This window comes from Heterodontus francisci, chromosome 9 (assembly GCF_036365525.1).
Source record: "Heterodontus francisci isolate sHetFra1 chromosome 9, sHetFra1.hap1, whole genome shotgun sequence".
NCBI classification, from domain to species: Eukaryota; Metazoa; Chordata; class Chondrichthyes; order Heterodontiformes; family Heterodontidae; genus Heterodontus; species Heterodontus francisci.
In genome coordinates, this window is record NC_090379.1 from 39,805,188 (window position 1) to 39,821,773 (window position 16,586).

The 16,586-nt window shown below is 46.2% G+C and overlaps 1 protein-coding gene across 6 annotated transcripts in view; it reads right to left on the bottom strand.

Annotated features, from left to right (window-relative positions):
• The window catches only part of mis18bp1 (MIS18 binding protein 1), a 106,439-nt gene that overhangs the window by 45,661 nt on the left and 44,192 nt on the right, over positions 1-16,586 (bottom strand). For all 6 annotated transcript variants that reach the window (XM_068038877.1, XM_068038871.1, XM_068038872.1 and 3 more), the window contains 3 exons: positions 13,788-13,918; positions 10,520-10,607; positions 7,583-7,749 (listed from right to left, as the gene is read on the bottom strand). In XM_068038877.1, coding sequence (XP_067894978.1) covers positions 7,583-7,749; positions 10,520-10,607; positions 13,788-13,918 — 386 coding nt within the window. The remainder of the gene's footprint in view (positions 1-7,582; positions 7,750-10,519; positions 10,608-13,787; positions 13,919-16,586) is intronic.

Below are 16,586 nucleotides of genomic sequence, written 5' to 3' on the forward strand. Positions count from 1 at the left end.
GGGGGGAGGGGGAAGGGAGGTCGGGGGGGGAGGGGGAAGGGAGGTCGGGGGGGGGAGGGGGAAGGGAGGTCGGGGGGGGAGGGGGAAGGGAGGTCGGGGGGGGAGGGGGAAGGGAGGTCGGGATGGAGGGAAGGGGGGGGGGAAGGGAGGTCGGGGGGGGAAGGGAGGGGGGGGAAGGAGGGAAGGGAAGGGGGGAGGAGGGAAGGGAGGAGGGAAGGGAGGAGGGGGAGGAGGGAAGGGAGGGGGGAGGGAGGGGAGGGAGGGGAGGGGAAGGGAGGGAGGTCGGGAGGGAGGGGGGAAGGGAGGTCGGTGGGGAGGGGGGAGGAGCGGAAGGGGAGTGCCTTTTTCTGTGCATGCGCCATAAACACAAGGACTGGCTGATGAGATGGAGCCAATTAATTTGCCCAGCAATTGCCCGGAAGCACCTTCGGATGGAGGTGGCCATGCGCTGGACATCAGTCGCGTGCCACAATCCATGGATCCTGAGCGTTTCACCCCCTGGCCTAATGATCTGATGGACCATACATACGCCTGCCTGTTCAAAGCTCCACTTCCCCCACCTGCGGTACCCTCTCCTTGCTGTTCAGTTACACAGTCACCTGTTCCTGCACCCATCCAAGCAGTGCACATGGACACACAGTCACATGATTCCCCATCCGCCCTTGAAACAACCATGCAGAGCCTTGTGAGACTCCGCAATTGCCAGCTGCTGCCTGTCAAGCAGAGAAAGCGTCCAAAGGGGTCAAGCACTTGGGGAACATTCAGCAAGAAGAGACTGAGCACTAAAAGAAACAAGCGTGCCGTGTCCAGTGGTAGCACAAATGTGAATGCTCTTGCTGCGCACACAACTGGTGAGGTGGGAGTGCAGCCACACCATTCTCCATCCTCAGTGCTGCTTTAAGGCAAAGGTAGATAAGAGTGAAAGAAATGGAAGATGATGCTGATAGTAGTAGGCAGGATTAAATGGGAATGGATGGGAAGACGCACGAGTAGCATAACCACTAGCAGGGAACAGCTGGGCTAAATGGCCTGCTTTATGTTCATAGTCCAAAAGAAATGTGCTTCTTTTTCCAGCACCCTCACATCATTCATGTTTTCCCTGAGAGCAGCATTGAACCATCACGAGATAGGGGCAGTTACATCATCCTGACTTCTACAGCTGAGGTGGGTACTAAGTGATTCATTGGCCTATACTGCAGAGCATAAAGCATGCGCAACAGAAATTTCATTGGAGGGAGGGAAGCTCTGACACTGATCTTCTTTCATTATTTCCTTTCATGTAAAATGTGCCCTTGAGAAAACAATCCTTGACACTTAAGGACGGCATTCCAGCAAAGGAGGCAGTGCAGGAGTTGACGCAAGGACGTGATGATTCCTGCATCTGAGGTGGGTAATAAGTGCTTCATTGGCGACGTTATCAATTGGTGCCTTCACTGCAGAACTTAAAAAGGTGTGCGCAACAGTAATTTCAGTGGATGGAGGGAGGCAAGCTCTGACTCTGATTTGCTTTTCTTCTTTTCATGTGAAACATGCCGTCGAGAAAACAATCCTCGAGACTTACGGTCAGCATTCAAGCAACGAAGGCAACTGGATCATGCTGCGGAGCTCATCATGATGTGGAAAGGAACATTGCATTTATGGATGAATTGGGAATGCACATTGGGATGCGCTTGGGGAAAATTCACCAAGAATAGACTGAGCTCAGACTCTTGTGACTTTGCCTTCTTCACATGGACAATACAGTAGTGGAATAGAGAGCCAAGTGTTCATTCACCACAAGGCTCTCCAGGAACAATCTCTTTAGCTGTGCATAGCAGAGACTCGGCCTGTCTGTCTAACGGGAATGCTGGACACAACACTCATATATCCATGCACAGCAGTTCCTCGGATACTTAATGAACTTAATAAAACTTTTCAATAATTAAACCCAGAATTGTTGAGGTTTTGTTTTGCATGCTTTTTCCCCGACTTTGCAACTGCACTTCAGATATTCAACTATGGTGGAGGGGTGGAGGTAGGGGGGTAGAGGGAGGGGTGGGTGAAGAGGGGGAGGGGTGGGGAGAGCAGGGAGGGGTGGGGAGAGGGAGCATGCAAAATGCAGGGACCAGACAGTTGCAATGCCTGAAGTACTGTGGCGAAGGGGAGAAAGCAACTGGATTGGGCATCCGCAGCTGGAAGGAACGGCTGAATGGAGAGGGCCGGAAGCGAGAGGCCGTAGAGAGCCGCGGGGAGCGAGCGTGCGAAGACCTTGGTGTCACCGGTTCCAGGGACTGGCCAGTAAGTCTTTTGCTGTTGTGTTTATGGCGCATGCACAGAAAAAGGCACTCCTCTTCCGTTCCGCTGCTCCCCCCCCACCCCACTCTCTCCCCTTCCTCCCCCCCCCACTCTCTCCCCTTCCTCCCCTCCCCCCTTCTTTACCCCTCCCTCCTTCCCCCTCCCTCTTTCTCCCCCACCCCACCCCTCCCGGCACCGCTACCGCTGGTCTCCCCGCTCCCCGCGCTGCTCTCCCCGGCCCCCGCGCTGCTCTCCCCGGCCCGCTCCACTCTCTCACTCCGGCCATTGTATTCTACCACGTGTTTGTTAGGTTTCATCTCTGAGATTCTTTGAGCAGCGCCATCTTTAGTCTTGGCAGCTGCTACAGTCGCAAGCTGTGACGTTTTCGTGGCACATGCTGTATTTGCGCATGTGCCAAAACAGCACCACCTACCGATCGCGTTGTCAACAATTGCGGTCTTTTTTGAATTAAGGGAGTAACTAATTAACATAAGGGTAAGTCATGGCAGGACAGCTCAGCCCCGTGATATGTTTCTTCTGCGCAATGTGGGAAATCAGGGACGCTTCCAGTGTCCTCAACGACCATGTGTGCAGGAGGTGTATCCAGCTGCAGCTACTGGCTACCTGCATTATGGAGCTGGAGCTGCAGGTGGATTCACTGTGGAGCATCCATGATGCTTAGGAAGTCGTGGATAGCACGTTTAGTGAGGTGGTCACACTGCAGGTAATGGCTGCACAGACAGAAAAGAGATGGGTGACCACCAGACGGAGTAGTAGGCGCAGGCAGGTAGTGCAGGAGTCCCCTGTGGCCATCCCCCTCTCAAACAGATATACCGCTTTGCATACTGTTAGGGGGGAGGGGGGGGGGGGATGACCTCAAAGGGGAAAGCAGCAACAGCCAAGTTTGTGGCACCACGGAGGGCTCTGCTGCACAGCAGGGGAGGAAAAGAATTGGAAGAGCTATAGTGATAGGGGATTCTATCATAAGGGGTGCAGATAGGCGTTTCTGTGGCCACAAACGAGACTCCAGGCTAGTATGTTGCCTCCCTGGTGCTAGGGTCAAGGATGTCTCGGAGCAGCTGCAGGACATTCTGAAAGGGGAGGGTGAGCAGCCAGAGGTCATGGTCCATATTGGTACTAACGACATAGGCAGGAAGAGAGATGAGGTCCTGCAAAGTGAATATAGGGAGTTAGGCAGAAGGTTAAAAAGCAGGACCTCTAGGGTTGTAATCTCAGGATTACTCCCCATGCCAGGTGCGAGTGAGGGCAGGAATAGGAGGATTAGGCAAATGAATGCATGGCTGAAGAGCTGGTGTAGGCAGGAGGGCTTCAGCTACTTGGATCATTGGGATCTCTTCTGGTGCAGAGGTGACCTGTACAAGAAGGACAGGTTGTATTTAAACTGGAGGGGGACCAATATCCTTGCGGGGAGGTTTGCCAGTACTACTCGGGAGGGTTTAAACTAGTCTTGCAGGGGGGTGGGACCCAAAGTAGTAGTCTCTCAGATGAGATAGTTGAGGCAAATGTAGAGGTTAAAGCAAGCAAGTCCAGTAGGCAGGCCGGGCAGGGGCGGGACAGGGATCGTGGAAGGTCTGGTAGGCTAAACTGCATTTACTTTAATGCAAGAAGCCTGACAGGTAAGGCAGACGAACTCAGAGCATGGATCGGTACATGGGATTGTGATATTATAGCTATTACGGAAACGTGGTTGAGGGATGTGCAGGACTGGCAGCTCAATGTTCCGGGGTACCGAACCTTCCGGCGTGACAGAGGTGGAGGTAAGAGAGGAGGGGGAGTTGCACTATTGATTAGGGAGGACATCACGGCAGTACTTAAAGAGGATATCCCGGGGGGAATGTCCAGTGAGGCCATATGGGTAGAACTCAGAAATAAGAAAGTGGTGATCACTTTGATGGGATTATACTATAGGCCCCCCCACTAGTCAGAGGGAAGTGGAGGAGCATATATATAGGGAAATCACAGATAGGTGTAGGAATTATAGGGTTGTGATTTTAACTTCCCTAGTATTGACTGGGACTGTCTTAGTGCTAAGGGATCAGATGGGGAAGAATTTGTTAAGTGTGTCCAGGATAGTTTTCTGAAGCAGTATGTGGATGGCCCTACTAGAGAAGGGGCTACACTCGACCTCCTCTTAGGAAATGAGGATGGGCAGGTGGTTGATGTGTCAGTGGGGGAGCACTTTGGGACCAATGACCATAACTCTATTAGCTTCAAGATAGGTATGGAAAAGGATAGGACTGGTCCTCAGGTTGAAGTCCTAAATTGGGGGAAGGCTAATTTCAATGGCATCAGAGAGGAACTCTCAAAAGTTGAAATGGAGAGGCTGTTAACAGGTAAAGGGACGTCTGGCAAGTGGGAGGCTTTTAAAAGTGAGATAGGAAGAGTTCAGGGCCAGCATGTTCCTGTTAGATGGAAGGGCAAGGCTGGCAAGTTTAGGGAACCTTGGTTGACGAGGGATATCGAGGGTCTGGTCAGGTCAAAGAAGGAGGCATATGTCAGGTATAGGCAGCTGGGATCGAGCGAGTCCATCGAGGAGTATAAGGGATGTAGGACTACACTTAAGAAGGAAATTAGGAGGGCAAAAAGGGGCCATGAGACTTCCCTGGCAGATAAGATAAAGGAGAATCCTAAAAAATTCTGTAAGTATATTAAGAGTAAAAGGGTAGCGAGGGAGAGAGTAGGTCCCCTTTCAGGATCAGTGTGGCAATCTATGTGTGGAGCCACGGGAAATGGGCGAGGTCTTAAATGAATATTTCTCGTCCTTATTTACCGTGGAGAAGGTCATGGAAGCTAGTGAGTTCAAGGGAGGGAACACCGATATCCTGGAGCATATCAACATTGCAAAGGAGGTGGTATTGGAGGTCTTGAAGCGCATTAAGGTGGATAAATCCCCAGGGCCTGACCAGGTGTATCCTAGGATGCTATGGGAAGCAAGGGAGGAGATTGCTGGGGCCCTGGCAGAGATTTTTGTATCATCGTTAGCCACGGGTGAGGTACTGGAAGACTGGAGGATAGCTAATGTTGTGCCTTTATTTAAGAAGGGCAGCAGGGATAAGCCAGGGAACTACAGGCCGGTGAGCCTTACATCAGTGGTGGGAAAGTTATTGGAAGGGATTCTGAGAGACAGGATTTATATGCATCTGGAAAGGCATGGTCTGATTAGGGATAGTCAGCATGGCTTTGTGCGTGGGAAATCATGTCTCATGAATTTGATTTGAGCCTTTCAAGGAGGTAACCAAGAGGATTGACGAGGGCAGGGCGATGGACATTGTCTACATGGACTATAGCAAGGCCTTTGACAAGGTCCCGCATGGTAGGCTGGTCCAGAAGATTCGAACACTTGGGATTCAGGGTGAGCTGACAAATTGGATACAAAATTGGCTTGGTGATGGGAGGCAGAGGGTGGTAGTGGAGGGTTGTTTTTCAGATTGGAGGCCGGTGACCAGTGGTGTGCTGCAGGGATCGGTGCTGGGCCCTCTGTTGTTTGTCATGTATATTAATGACTTGGATGTGAATGTAGGGGGCATGATTAGTAAGTTTGCAGACACCAAAATTGGTGGTATAGTGGACAGTGAAGAAGGTTGTCTAAGGTTACAATTGGATATAGATAAACTGGGAAAGTGGACAAGGGATTGGCAAATGGAATTTAACGCAGACAAGTGTGAAGTTAAACCAGGGCAGGACATATACAGTGAATGGCAGGGCCCTGGGGAGTGTTGTTGAGCAGAGAGACCTTGGGGTGCAAGTACATAGTTCCCTGAAAGTGGCAACACAGGAAGACTGGGTAGTGAAAAAGGCTTATGGCATGCTTGCCTTCATCAGCTGAGGCATTGAGTACAAGAGTTGGGACATCATGTTACAGTTGCACATAACGTTGGTTAGGCCGCATTTGGAGTACTGTGTTCAGTTCTGGTCGCCGCACTACAGGAAAGATGTGATTAAGCTAGAGAGGGTGCAGAAAAGATTCACACGGATGTTGCCTGGTTTGGAGGGCTTGAGTTATAAAGAGAGATTGGATAGACTGGGTCTGTTTTCCCTGGAGCGAAGGAGGCTGAGAGGGGCCATGATAGAGGTATATAAAATTATGAGAGGCATAGATAGGGTAGATAGCCAGAATCTATTTCCCATGGTAGGGGTGAGTAAAACTAGAGGGCATAGATTTAAGGTGAGAGGGAGGAGGTTTAAAGGGGATCAAAGGGGTAAATCTTTCACACAAAGAATAGTGGGTATCTGGAATGAGCTGCCTGAGAAGGTGGTGGAGGCAGGAACAGTAGCAACATTTAAGAGGCATCTGGTCAGGCACTTGAATGAGCAAGGCATAGAGGGATATGGAATTAATGCAGGCAGGTGGGATTAGTATAGATAGACATTATGGTCGGCATGGGCGCGGTGGGCCGAAGGGCCTGTTTCTATCCTGTACGAATCTGTGACTCTAATTAGATTAGTTTACATAAATGAGGTGGGACCAGCAATGCCATCCGAAAATGAATTGAGCATTGGTACTCATTTATGCACTCTACAAATTAAGATGGTAGCGTAGTGGTAATGTCACTAAACTAGTAATCCCGAGGCCCAGGCTAATGCCCTGGGGACATGGATTCAACTCCCACCAGGGCAGTTGGTGGAAATTACATTCAATTAATTAATAAAAATTCAATTAATTAATAAAACTCTGGAATTGAAAGCTGGTCTCCGTAACAGTGCCATGAAACTACTGATTGTTGCAAAAACCTATCTGGTTCACTAATGTCCTTACCTGGTCTGGCCTTCATGTGACTCCAGACCCACAGCAATGTGGTTGACTCTTAACTGCCCTCTGAAATGACCTAACAAGCCACTCAGCTGTCTAAGGCAATTGGGAATGGGCAACAAATACTAGCATTGCCAGCGATGAAATTTTCCTAAACCAAATTTTCTTAGTAGGATATTTACTACTGCACACAACAGTTAAATCTTTATTATAGAAACAAAAAAGTATCCTTCCAATTTGTCTGGTTTTATTTTTGCTATAACCATATCAGTGAAGGTACAATGCAAAACTTTTATCTCTCTCAAATAAAATATGCCTAGTTCTCTCAATGGTGAGCAGCAAAGTGGCTAACAAATGGAATTGACCTGTGCTACCATTACAAATGGGGAGCAGAATTGTCACTGCATTACCAAAACATTTTCCCTTCAAATGGGCATAGATGCATTTCAATTTAAAATATAAGTAAATAATACTACTCCTACTCCTTTATATGAATTTTAACGAATTATCTATCTTAACAAATACTAAAAAACTTACCATTCTTAATTTTTGGCTTTTTTGTATGTTTTTCCTTTGTTGACATCCTCACTTTAGTTCCACCTGCAGAAATGTGATCATCTTGTGATTTTCTGGATTCCACTGAAGGTGGCTTTTGAATTCTGGCATCTTTAATCTCTCTCATGTTTGGATTGTTAGGCTTTTCCCTAAATAATGAGAACTTTTGATATATATATATTTTTAAACATACTAATATTATTTCAATAATTTAGTTTGTCATTGTGAACTTCCAAAACAGATTCCATTTCTTCCCACCTTCAAATGTTACATTGCTCCTTTTGTGTGGGAGTGGTGACCCAGACGCTACTGGCAGGATTTGATTTTCTGTAAGGTGGGATCAATATATTCTAATCCATTTTTCTCCTCCCACCTTCCCCTCCTCCCCCCCCCCCCCCACCTGAAGTTAACATTTCAACTGATAATTGAAACTGTTCAATCTTTTTGCGATTAAGTTTGTTGTTTAGCAACTTAATCAAAAACTAAGTACACAGCAACCTTGAAATGTAGCCACCTATACACATAGTAATTGTTCGAACAAAGGCATCTCCAAACACTGTGGATAGTTTAATAGGAATGGACTCTTTCCAGTGATTGAACAGCTAACAATGGATTGTGATATAATTTGGACTTTTTGGGTGTTAGTTCGAGGAGTACTCTGATGCTTTTTCGGGTGCTTACTCAGAAGGGAAGGACAGCATTACCCCTGAAATAATCAAGAGTGCCAAGCCTGCTATACTCTCAGCACTACATGAACTGCTATGCCTGTGCTGGGACGAGGGAGCAGTACCCCAGGACATGCGCGATGCCAACATCATCACCCTCTATAAAAACAAAGGTGACCGCGGTGACTGCAACAACTACCGTGGAATCTCCCTGCTCAGCATAGTGGGGAAAGTCTTTGCTCGAGTCGCTCTGAACAGGCTCCAGAAGCTGGCCGAGCGCGTCTACCCTGAGGCACAGTGTGGCTTTCGTGCAGAGAGATCGACTATTGACATGCTGTTCTCCCTTCGTCAGATACAGGAGAAATGCCGTGAACAACAGATGCCCCTCTACATTGCTTTCATTGATCTCACCAAAGCCTTTGACCTCGTCAGCAGACGTGGTCTCTTCAGACTACTAGAAAAGATCGGATGTCCACCAAAGCTACTAAGTATCATCACCTCATTCCATGACAATATGAAAGGCACAATTCAACATGGTGGCTCCTCATCAGAGCCCTTTCCTATCCTGAGTGGTGTGAAACAGGGCTGTGTTCTCGCACCCACACTTTTTGGGATTTTCTTCTCCCTGCTGCTTTCACATGCGTTCAAATCCTCTGAAGAAGGAATTTTCCTCCACACAAGATCAGGGGGCAGGTTGTTCAACCTTGCCCGTCTAAGAGCGAAGTCCAAAGTACGGAAAGTCCTCATCAGAGAACTCCTCTTTGCTGACGATGCTGCTTTAACATCTCACACTGAAGAATGCCTGCAGAGTCTCATCGACAGGTTTGCGTCTGCCTGCAATGAATTTGGCCTAACCATCAGCCTCAAGAAAACGAACATCATGGGGCAGGATGTCAGAAATGCTCCATCCATCAATATTGGCGACCACGCTCTGGAAGTGGTTCAAGAGTTCACCTACCTAGGCTCAACTATCACCAGTAACCTGTCTCTAGATGCAGAAATCAACAAGCGCATGGGTAAGGCTTCCACTGCTATGTTCAGACTGGCCAAGAGAGTGTGGGAAAATGGCGCACTGACACGGAACACAAAAGTCCGAGTGTATCAGGCCTGTGTCCTCAGTACCTTGCTCTACGGCAGCGAGGCCTGGACAACGTATGCCAGCCAAGAGCGACGTCTCAATTCATTCCATCTTCGCTGCCTTCGGAGAATACTTGGCATCAGGTGGCAGGACTATATCTCCAACACAGAAGTCCTTGAAGCGGCCAACACCCCCAGCTTATACACACTACTGAGTCAGCGGCGCTTGAGATGGCTTGGCCATGTGAGCCGCATGGAAGATGGCAGGATCCCCAAAGACACATTGTACAGCGAGCTCGCCACTGGTATCAGACCCACCGGCCGTCCATGTCTCCGTTATAAAGACGTCTGCAAACGTGACATGAAATCGTGTGACATTGATCACAAGTCGTGGGAGTCAGTTGCCAGCATTCGCCAGAGCTGGCGGGCAGCCATAAAGACAGGGCTAAATTGTGGCGAGTCGAAGAGACTTAGTAGTTGGCAGGAAAAAAGACAGAGGCGCAAGGGGAGAGCCAACTGTGCAACAGCCCCAACAAACAAATTTCTCTGCAGCACCTGTGGAAGAGCCTGTCACTCCAGAATTGGCCTTTATAGCCACTCCAGGCGCTGCTTCACAAACCACTGACCACCTCCAGGCGCGTATCCATTGTCTCTCGAGATAAGGAGGCCCAAAAGAAGACTCAGAAAGCATAAACTAAACAGACAAATATTACACCCAGTGTTCTGAAATGTGAGCCATATTAGAGATTAATGTTTCACTAATCTGGTATTTAATGTACTCTCAGCAGTTTTTTCAGCTGATTCAATGTTATATTCCCCTGGAATCTGTTGCACAATTTGCAGAACGTCCTAAGTCATACTCAGAGAAGACGTGTCAGGAGCTTCTACAAATATTCTTATTTTTGACAGAGAAATTTAATGAATTCATGTCCAGTCCGAATGGGGAGAGGAAATTTTTCAACCATTTTTCAATATTTACCAAATACTTTGATGCAATCAGACAAAAAGAATGATGAATGCAGGAATAGGCTTGAGTAGAAGATCATGAGGGATATTGTGATACATTTTAGAGACTGTTTTCTTGAAAATTTCCCCTATTACTCTTGATAATTTTGGACAATACCAACAGCACATTAAGACCACACAAAGTATAGAACAGAAACAGAAGAGAGTGTACCTCCTACTTTCAAGTAATTCTTCAATAGACTCCTTCCAATTCAAAGGAAAACCAAAAATGAATTGTTTTAAAATGGTACCGGAGAAACCTGTGTTTTTTAAAAAAAAAAGTTAATTTAAGGATTAAATCTATACCTGCATTTTTTCATTCTCATTTAAGATAACATGGAATTATTATAGATAATGGATAAATTGTCAAGTTGAAAGGAGAAACGGGTTAATATGCCTTTGGAGGGAATTATTCTACAGTAAAATTATTGACATATCACAGATTAAAAAAAAGAGATAAAAATTTTCACTTAAATACTGTTACCTATCTGAATTGGCAATTAGAACCATAGAAAAATTACAGTACAGAAGGAGGCCATTCAGCCCATCGTGTCTGCACCTGCTGAGAAAACTAGCCGCCCAATTTAATCCCACCTTCCAGCACCTGGTCCATAGCCTTGCAGGTTACAACACTTCAGGTGCATGTCCAGGTACCTTTTAAACGATTTGAGGGTTTCGGCCTCACCACCGTTGCTGGCAGTGAATTCCAGACATCCACCACCCTCTGGGTGAAAATGTTTTTCCTTATGTCCCCTCTAATCCTTCTAACAATCACCTTAAATATGTGCCCCCTGGTAATTGACCTCTATGCTAGGGGAAACAGGTCTTTCCTGTCTACTCTATCTAGGCCCCTTATAATTTTGTACACCTCAATTAAGTCACCCCTCAGCCTCCTCTGTTCTAAGGAAAACAACCCTAGCCGATCCAATCTTTCCTCATAGCTGCAACTTTCAAGCCCTGGCAACATTCTTGTACATCTCCTCTGTACTCTCTCCACAGCAATTATGTCCTTCCTGTAATGTGGTGACCAGAACTGGAGGCAATACTTCAACTGTGGCCTAACCAGCATTTTATACAGTTCCAGCATTACATCCCTGCTTTTGTATTCTATACCTTGGCCAATAAAGGAAAGCATTCCCTATGCCTTCTTCACCACTCTATCTACCTGTCCTGCCACCTTCAGGGACCTGAGGACATGCACTCCAAGGCCTCTCATTTTCTTCTACCCCTCTCAATAGCCTCCCTTTTATTGTGTATTCCCTCGCTTTGTTTGCCCTCCACATATGTATTACCTCACACTTCTCTGGATTGATTCCATTTGCTACTTTTCCGCCCATTCAACCAAACCATAGATACCATTCTGGATTCTACAGCTATCCTCTTCATTATCAACTACATGGCTGATTTTTGTATCATTTGCAAATTTCCCTATCATGCCTCCCACATTTAAGTTCAAATCACTAATATATACCACAAACAGCAAGGGACCCAACACTGAGCCCTATGGAATGTCACTGGAAACTGCTTTCCATTCACAAAAACATCTGTCGACTACTACCCTTTGTTTCCTGAGACTGAGCCAATTTTGAATCCAACCTGGAGCATTCCCCTGTATCCTAGGGGCTTTCATTTTACTGACCAGTCTGCCATGCGGGACCTTGTCAAATGCCTTACTAAAATCCATGTAGACCACATCCAATGCACTACCCTCATTAATTCTCCTTGTTACTTCCTCAAAAAATTCAATCAAGTTAGTAAGACACGACCTTCCCTTAACAAATCTATGCTGACTATCCCTGATTAATCCGTGCCTTTCTAAGTGGCAGTTTATCCTCTCCTTTAGAATTGATTCTAATAATTTAACCACCATGGAGGTCAGACTGACCGGCCTATAATTATTTGGCCTATCCCTCACACCCTTTTTAAACAATGGTATAACGTTCGCAGACTTCAAATCCTCTGGCACCTCCCCTGTATCTAGTGAAGATTTGAAGATGATCCTCAGTGCATCTGCTATTTCCTCCCTGGCTTCCTTTAACAACCTTTTATGCAATCCATCCGGCCCTGGCGATTTATCCACTTTCAAGGATGTCAGTCCCTCTAGTACTTCCCCTCTCATTATGCGTATCGTATCTAATATTTCACACTCCTCTTTCACTACAATGTCTGCATCATCACTCTCCTTTGTGAAGACAGAGACAAAAAAACTCATTTTGAACTTGCCCACATTTTCTGCATTCACGTACAAGTTCCCTTGTACATCTCTGATAGGCCCTACCCTTTCCTTAGTTATCCTCTTGCTCTTAATGTACTGATAAAACATCTTTGGGTGTTCCTTGATTTTACCTACCAATAATTTTTCATGCCCTCTTTGCTTTTCTATTTTTCTTTTTTACTTCACCCCTGTACTTTCTATACTCCTCTAAGCTTGCTAAAATATTAAGTTTTTTGTGATCATCATAAGCTTTCTTTTTCTGCTTTAATTTACCCTGAAAGCTTCTAGATCATCAGGGGGCTCTAGATTTTGCCGTACCACCCTCTATCTTTGTGGGGACATGCCTACACAGTGCCTGTAGTATCTCACCTTTGAATGCCTTTCACTGGTTTGCCACCCGTTTTCCTTCAAGTAGCTGTATCCAGTACACTTTTGCCAGATCACCTCTCAGTTTCGTAAAATTTGCCTTCCCTCAGTTTAGAACTTTTACTCCTGTTTTATCTTTGTCCTTTTCATATGATAATGCTAAAACTAACTGTATTATGGTCATTATATTAATTTACTAAAATTAAGTGATAAAGGGGAAATATAGACAGGACTATAGATGAACTTTCCAAAGTAGACATGATACTGTTAGAGATTCCAAATTTTGAACCATGTTTCACACCCGAAATATAAATCCTTTTGGGGCTTCCCAAATTTTTGATGGCCTTCAGGAAAATAAATTAAGATTGTGTACATAGGGCGGCACAGTGGTTAGCACCGCAGCCTCACAGCTCCAGGAACCCGGGTTCAATTCTGGGTACTGCCTGTGCGGAGTTTGCAAGTTCTCCCTGTGATCGCGTGGGTTTTCGCCAGGTGCTCCGGTTTCCTCCCACCGCCAAAGACTTGCAGGTGATAGGTAAATTGCCCATTGTAAAAAGCCCCTAGTGTAGGTAGGTGGTAGAGAATATGGGATGACTGCAGGGTTAGTATAAATGGATGGTTCTTGGTCGGCCGAAGGGCCTGTTTCAGTGCTGTATCTATAAATAAAATTTAAATAATTAAAAATGTAGTCAACAAAAGCATTTCTTTAAATAAGATTACAATTTCCAGTGTTGCTAATTTTATCAAGGAGCACTCAGCTTTAAATCAAAACAGCAGTACCAAATCATAGCTACAGAACACTTGCCTCTAACAACATTTTCCAACAGCAACAGTACATACAAAGATTATTTTTCTATACCTTGGTTCTTCATTGCAACGTAATCCATTGGACCTTTCAGAACATAAATCGAACCAGTAATAGATTTCACTTCTGTTTGTTTTATTCGTTTAGCAATTACATTACTATGCCAATATACTCCATCAGCATTTCTGTTTGGGAACACATACACAATGTTTTAGTTTTCACTGAGAGAAAGGACATGCACAATATATAAATAAGTTCTAAAACCAATATTTGTTTTCCAATTGAAGAAACTAAAAAAAAAGGTCCAAATTAACCAAACTCAAATTCAATCCCAGTTCTAACGAAAGGTTATCGACATGAAACATTGGACTGGATTTTCCAGCGGGCGTCGGGAGCCTGGTCTCAAACCTGTCAGTGCTCCCGCTGATGGAACCTCCCAACTGGCCGCTTCCATGCTCGCTGTCCGATTAAAGACGGCAGACAGCTTCCAGAGGCTGGAAGCCCAATCGGAGCACTGGCAGCCCCACCAGGAGTTAGGCACTGCTGAGGCAGGCAGAATAGATGCAGGTAAGATGTTTCCCCTGGTTGGGGAGTCTTGAACCAGGGGACACAATTTCAAAACAAAGGGGAAGCTACTTAGGACCGAGATGAGGAGGAATTCTCTACCCGAGAGGGCTGTGGAAGCTCAGTCATTGAGTATGTTTAAAGCAGAGATTGACAGATAAATACCAATGACATAAAAAGATATGGGGATAGTGTGGGACAAAGGCATTGAAGTGGATGATCAGCCATGATCGTATTGAATGACGGAGCAAGCTTGATGGGCTGAATGGCCTACTCCTGTTCGCGGGCAAGCATGAGGGCACCTCAACATTGAGGTGCCCGCATTCAAGTCCTCAAACAGAGGCCTGAAACTACTAGGGCCATTGGGGTTGGGGAACCACTCCGCAGGAACAGTGATGGATGCGGTTGTGGCCTTTCATCCCCATGACCCCATCCAACTCCGCTGGCCACCAGACTTGCTGCTGGGAGACCACTTAGACTGAGCTGGTGGCCTCCACACATAGCGAGGTGCTGCTCCAACAGCAGAAAAATACAGGCATTGTTACAAAATGGCTCCGTGGAGCCTTAATTATCCTAATTAGCTGCCTACCTCCATGGAGTGGGCAGCCAACGAGGTTCCCATCTGCCCCTGAGGAGAGTCCCCTGGAGGTGGGAATTGTGTCAGAAAGCCATCCCGACATGGGTTCCCACTATTCCCCCACCCCCACGCATCCAACCTTGCCTCCACAAGGCTGGGAAAATTCAGCCAATTAACTCTATTTCTCCCTCCACAGATGCTGCCTGACCTGCTGAGTATTTCCAGCATTTTCTGTTTTTCTCTTAAATTCAGTGCTCAACTTAAACAGAAAACTGCGGTTATTACAAAAATTGGCAAATTATTTTGGAATTTCACAAATACATTTATATTCAATATGGTAGAGTCAGAGGATACATATATTGAAACACAACCATATGTACTAGAGCAAAAAGAATGTAAACATAATTTACCATGCCATTTTTTGCAGATGTTTTTAGTTTTACTTCAATCGTACTGTTTACGTCCATTTTCAGTTTTATTTGCTTCAATTTTTCTATGCGTTAATAAAGCGCTCTTAACATAGTAAAACATCCCATGGTAAGCTACGCAAGGACATATTAGGACCGGTCAAAGAGGTAGACTTTAAGGAGTGTCCAAAGGATGGAAGAGGGGTTGAGGGGCAGAAGGGTTTTTTTGGCGGGGGTGGGTGGGGGAGAAATTCCAGAGTTTAGGGCTAAGGCAGCTGAAAGCACAGCCGCCAATGGTGGAGCGATTAAAATATGGGATATTCAAGGCAAGAATTGGAGGAGTACAGAAACTGCAAAGGCTTGTAGTGCTGGAGGAGGTTGCAGAAATAGGGTGGGGCTGGGCCAGGGCCATGAAGGGATTTGAAAGCAAGGATTAGTATCTTAAAATTTAAGCACTGCTGGATCAGGAACCAATGTAGGTCAGCGAGAATGGGGTGATGGGTCAATGAGACTTGGTGCAAGTTAGGATACGGGCAGCAAAATTTTGGATGAGCTCAAGGTTATGAAGGGTGGAAGATAGGAGTGTTGGAATACTCAGGTCTAGAAGTAACAAAAGCATGGACGAGAGTTTCAGCAGCTGATGAGTTGAGTCGGGCAATATTAGTGCTGAAATTAAGCTGTCTTGGTGATGACGCCAACGTGTGGTAGGAAGAATTAGAATTAGAACATTACAGCGCAGTACAGGCCCTTCGGCCCTCGATGTTGCGCCGACCTGTGAAACCATCTGACCTACACTATTCCATTTTCATCCATATGTCTATCCAATGACCACTTAAATGCCCTTAAAGTTGGCGAGTCTACTACTGTTGCAGGCAGGGCGTTCCACGCCCCTACTACTCTCTGAGTAAAGAAACTACCTCTGACATCTGTCCTATATCTATCACCCCTCAACTTAAAGCTATGTCCCCTCGTGTTTGCCATCACCATCCGAGGAAAAAGACTCTCACTATCCACCCTATCCAACCCTCTGATTATCTTATATGTCTCTATTAAGTCACCTCTCCTCCTCCTTCTCTCCAACGAAAACAACCTCAAGTCCCTCAGCCTTTCCTCGTAAGACCTTCCTTCCATACCAGGCAACATCCTAGTAAATCTCCTCTGCACCCTTTCCAAAGCTTCCACATCCTTCCTATAATGCGGTGACCAGAACTGCACGCAATACTCCAGGTGCGGTCTCACCAGAGTTTTGTACAGCTGCAGCATGACCTCGTGGCTCCGAAACTCGATCCCCCTACTAATAAAAGC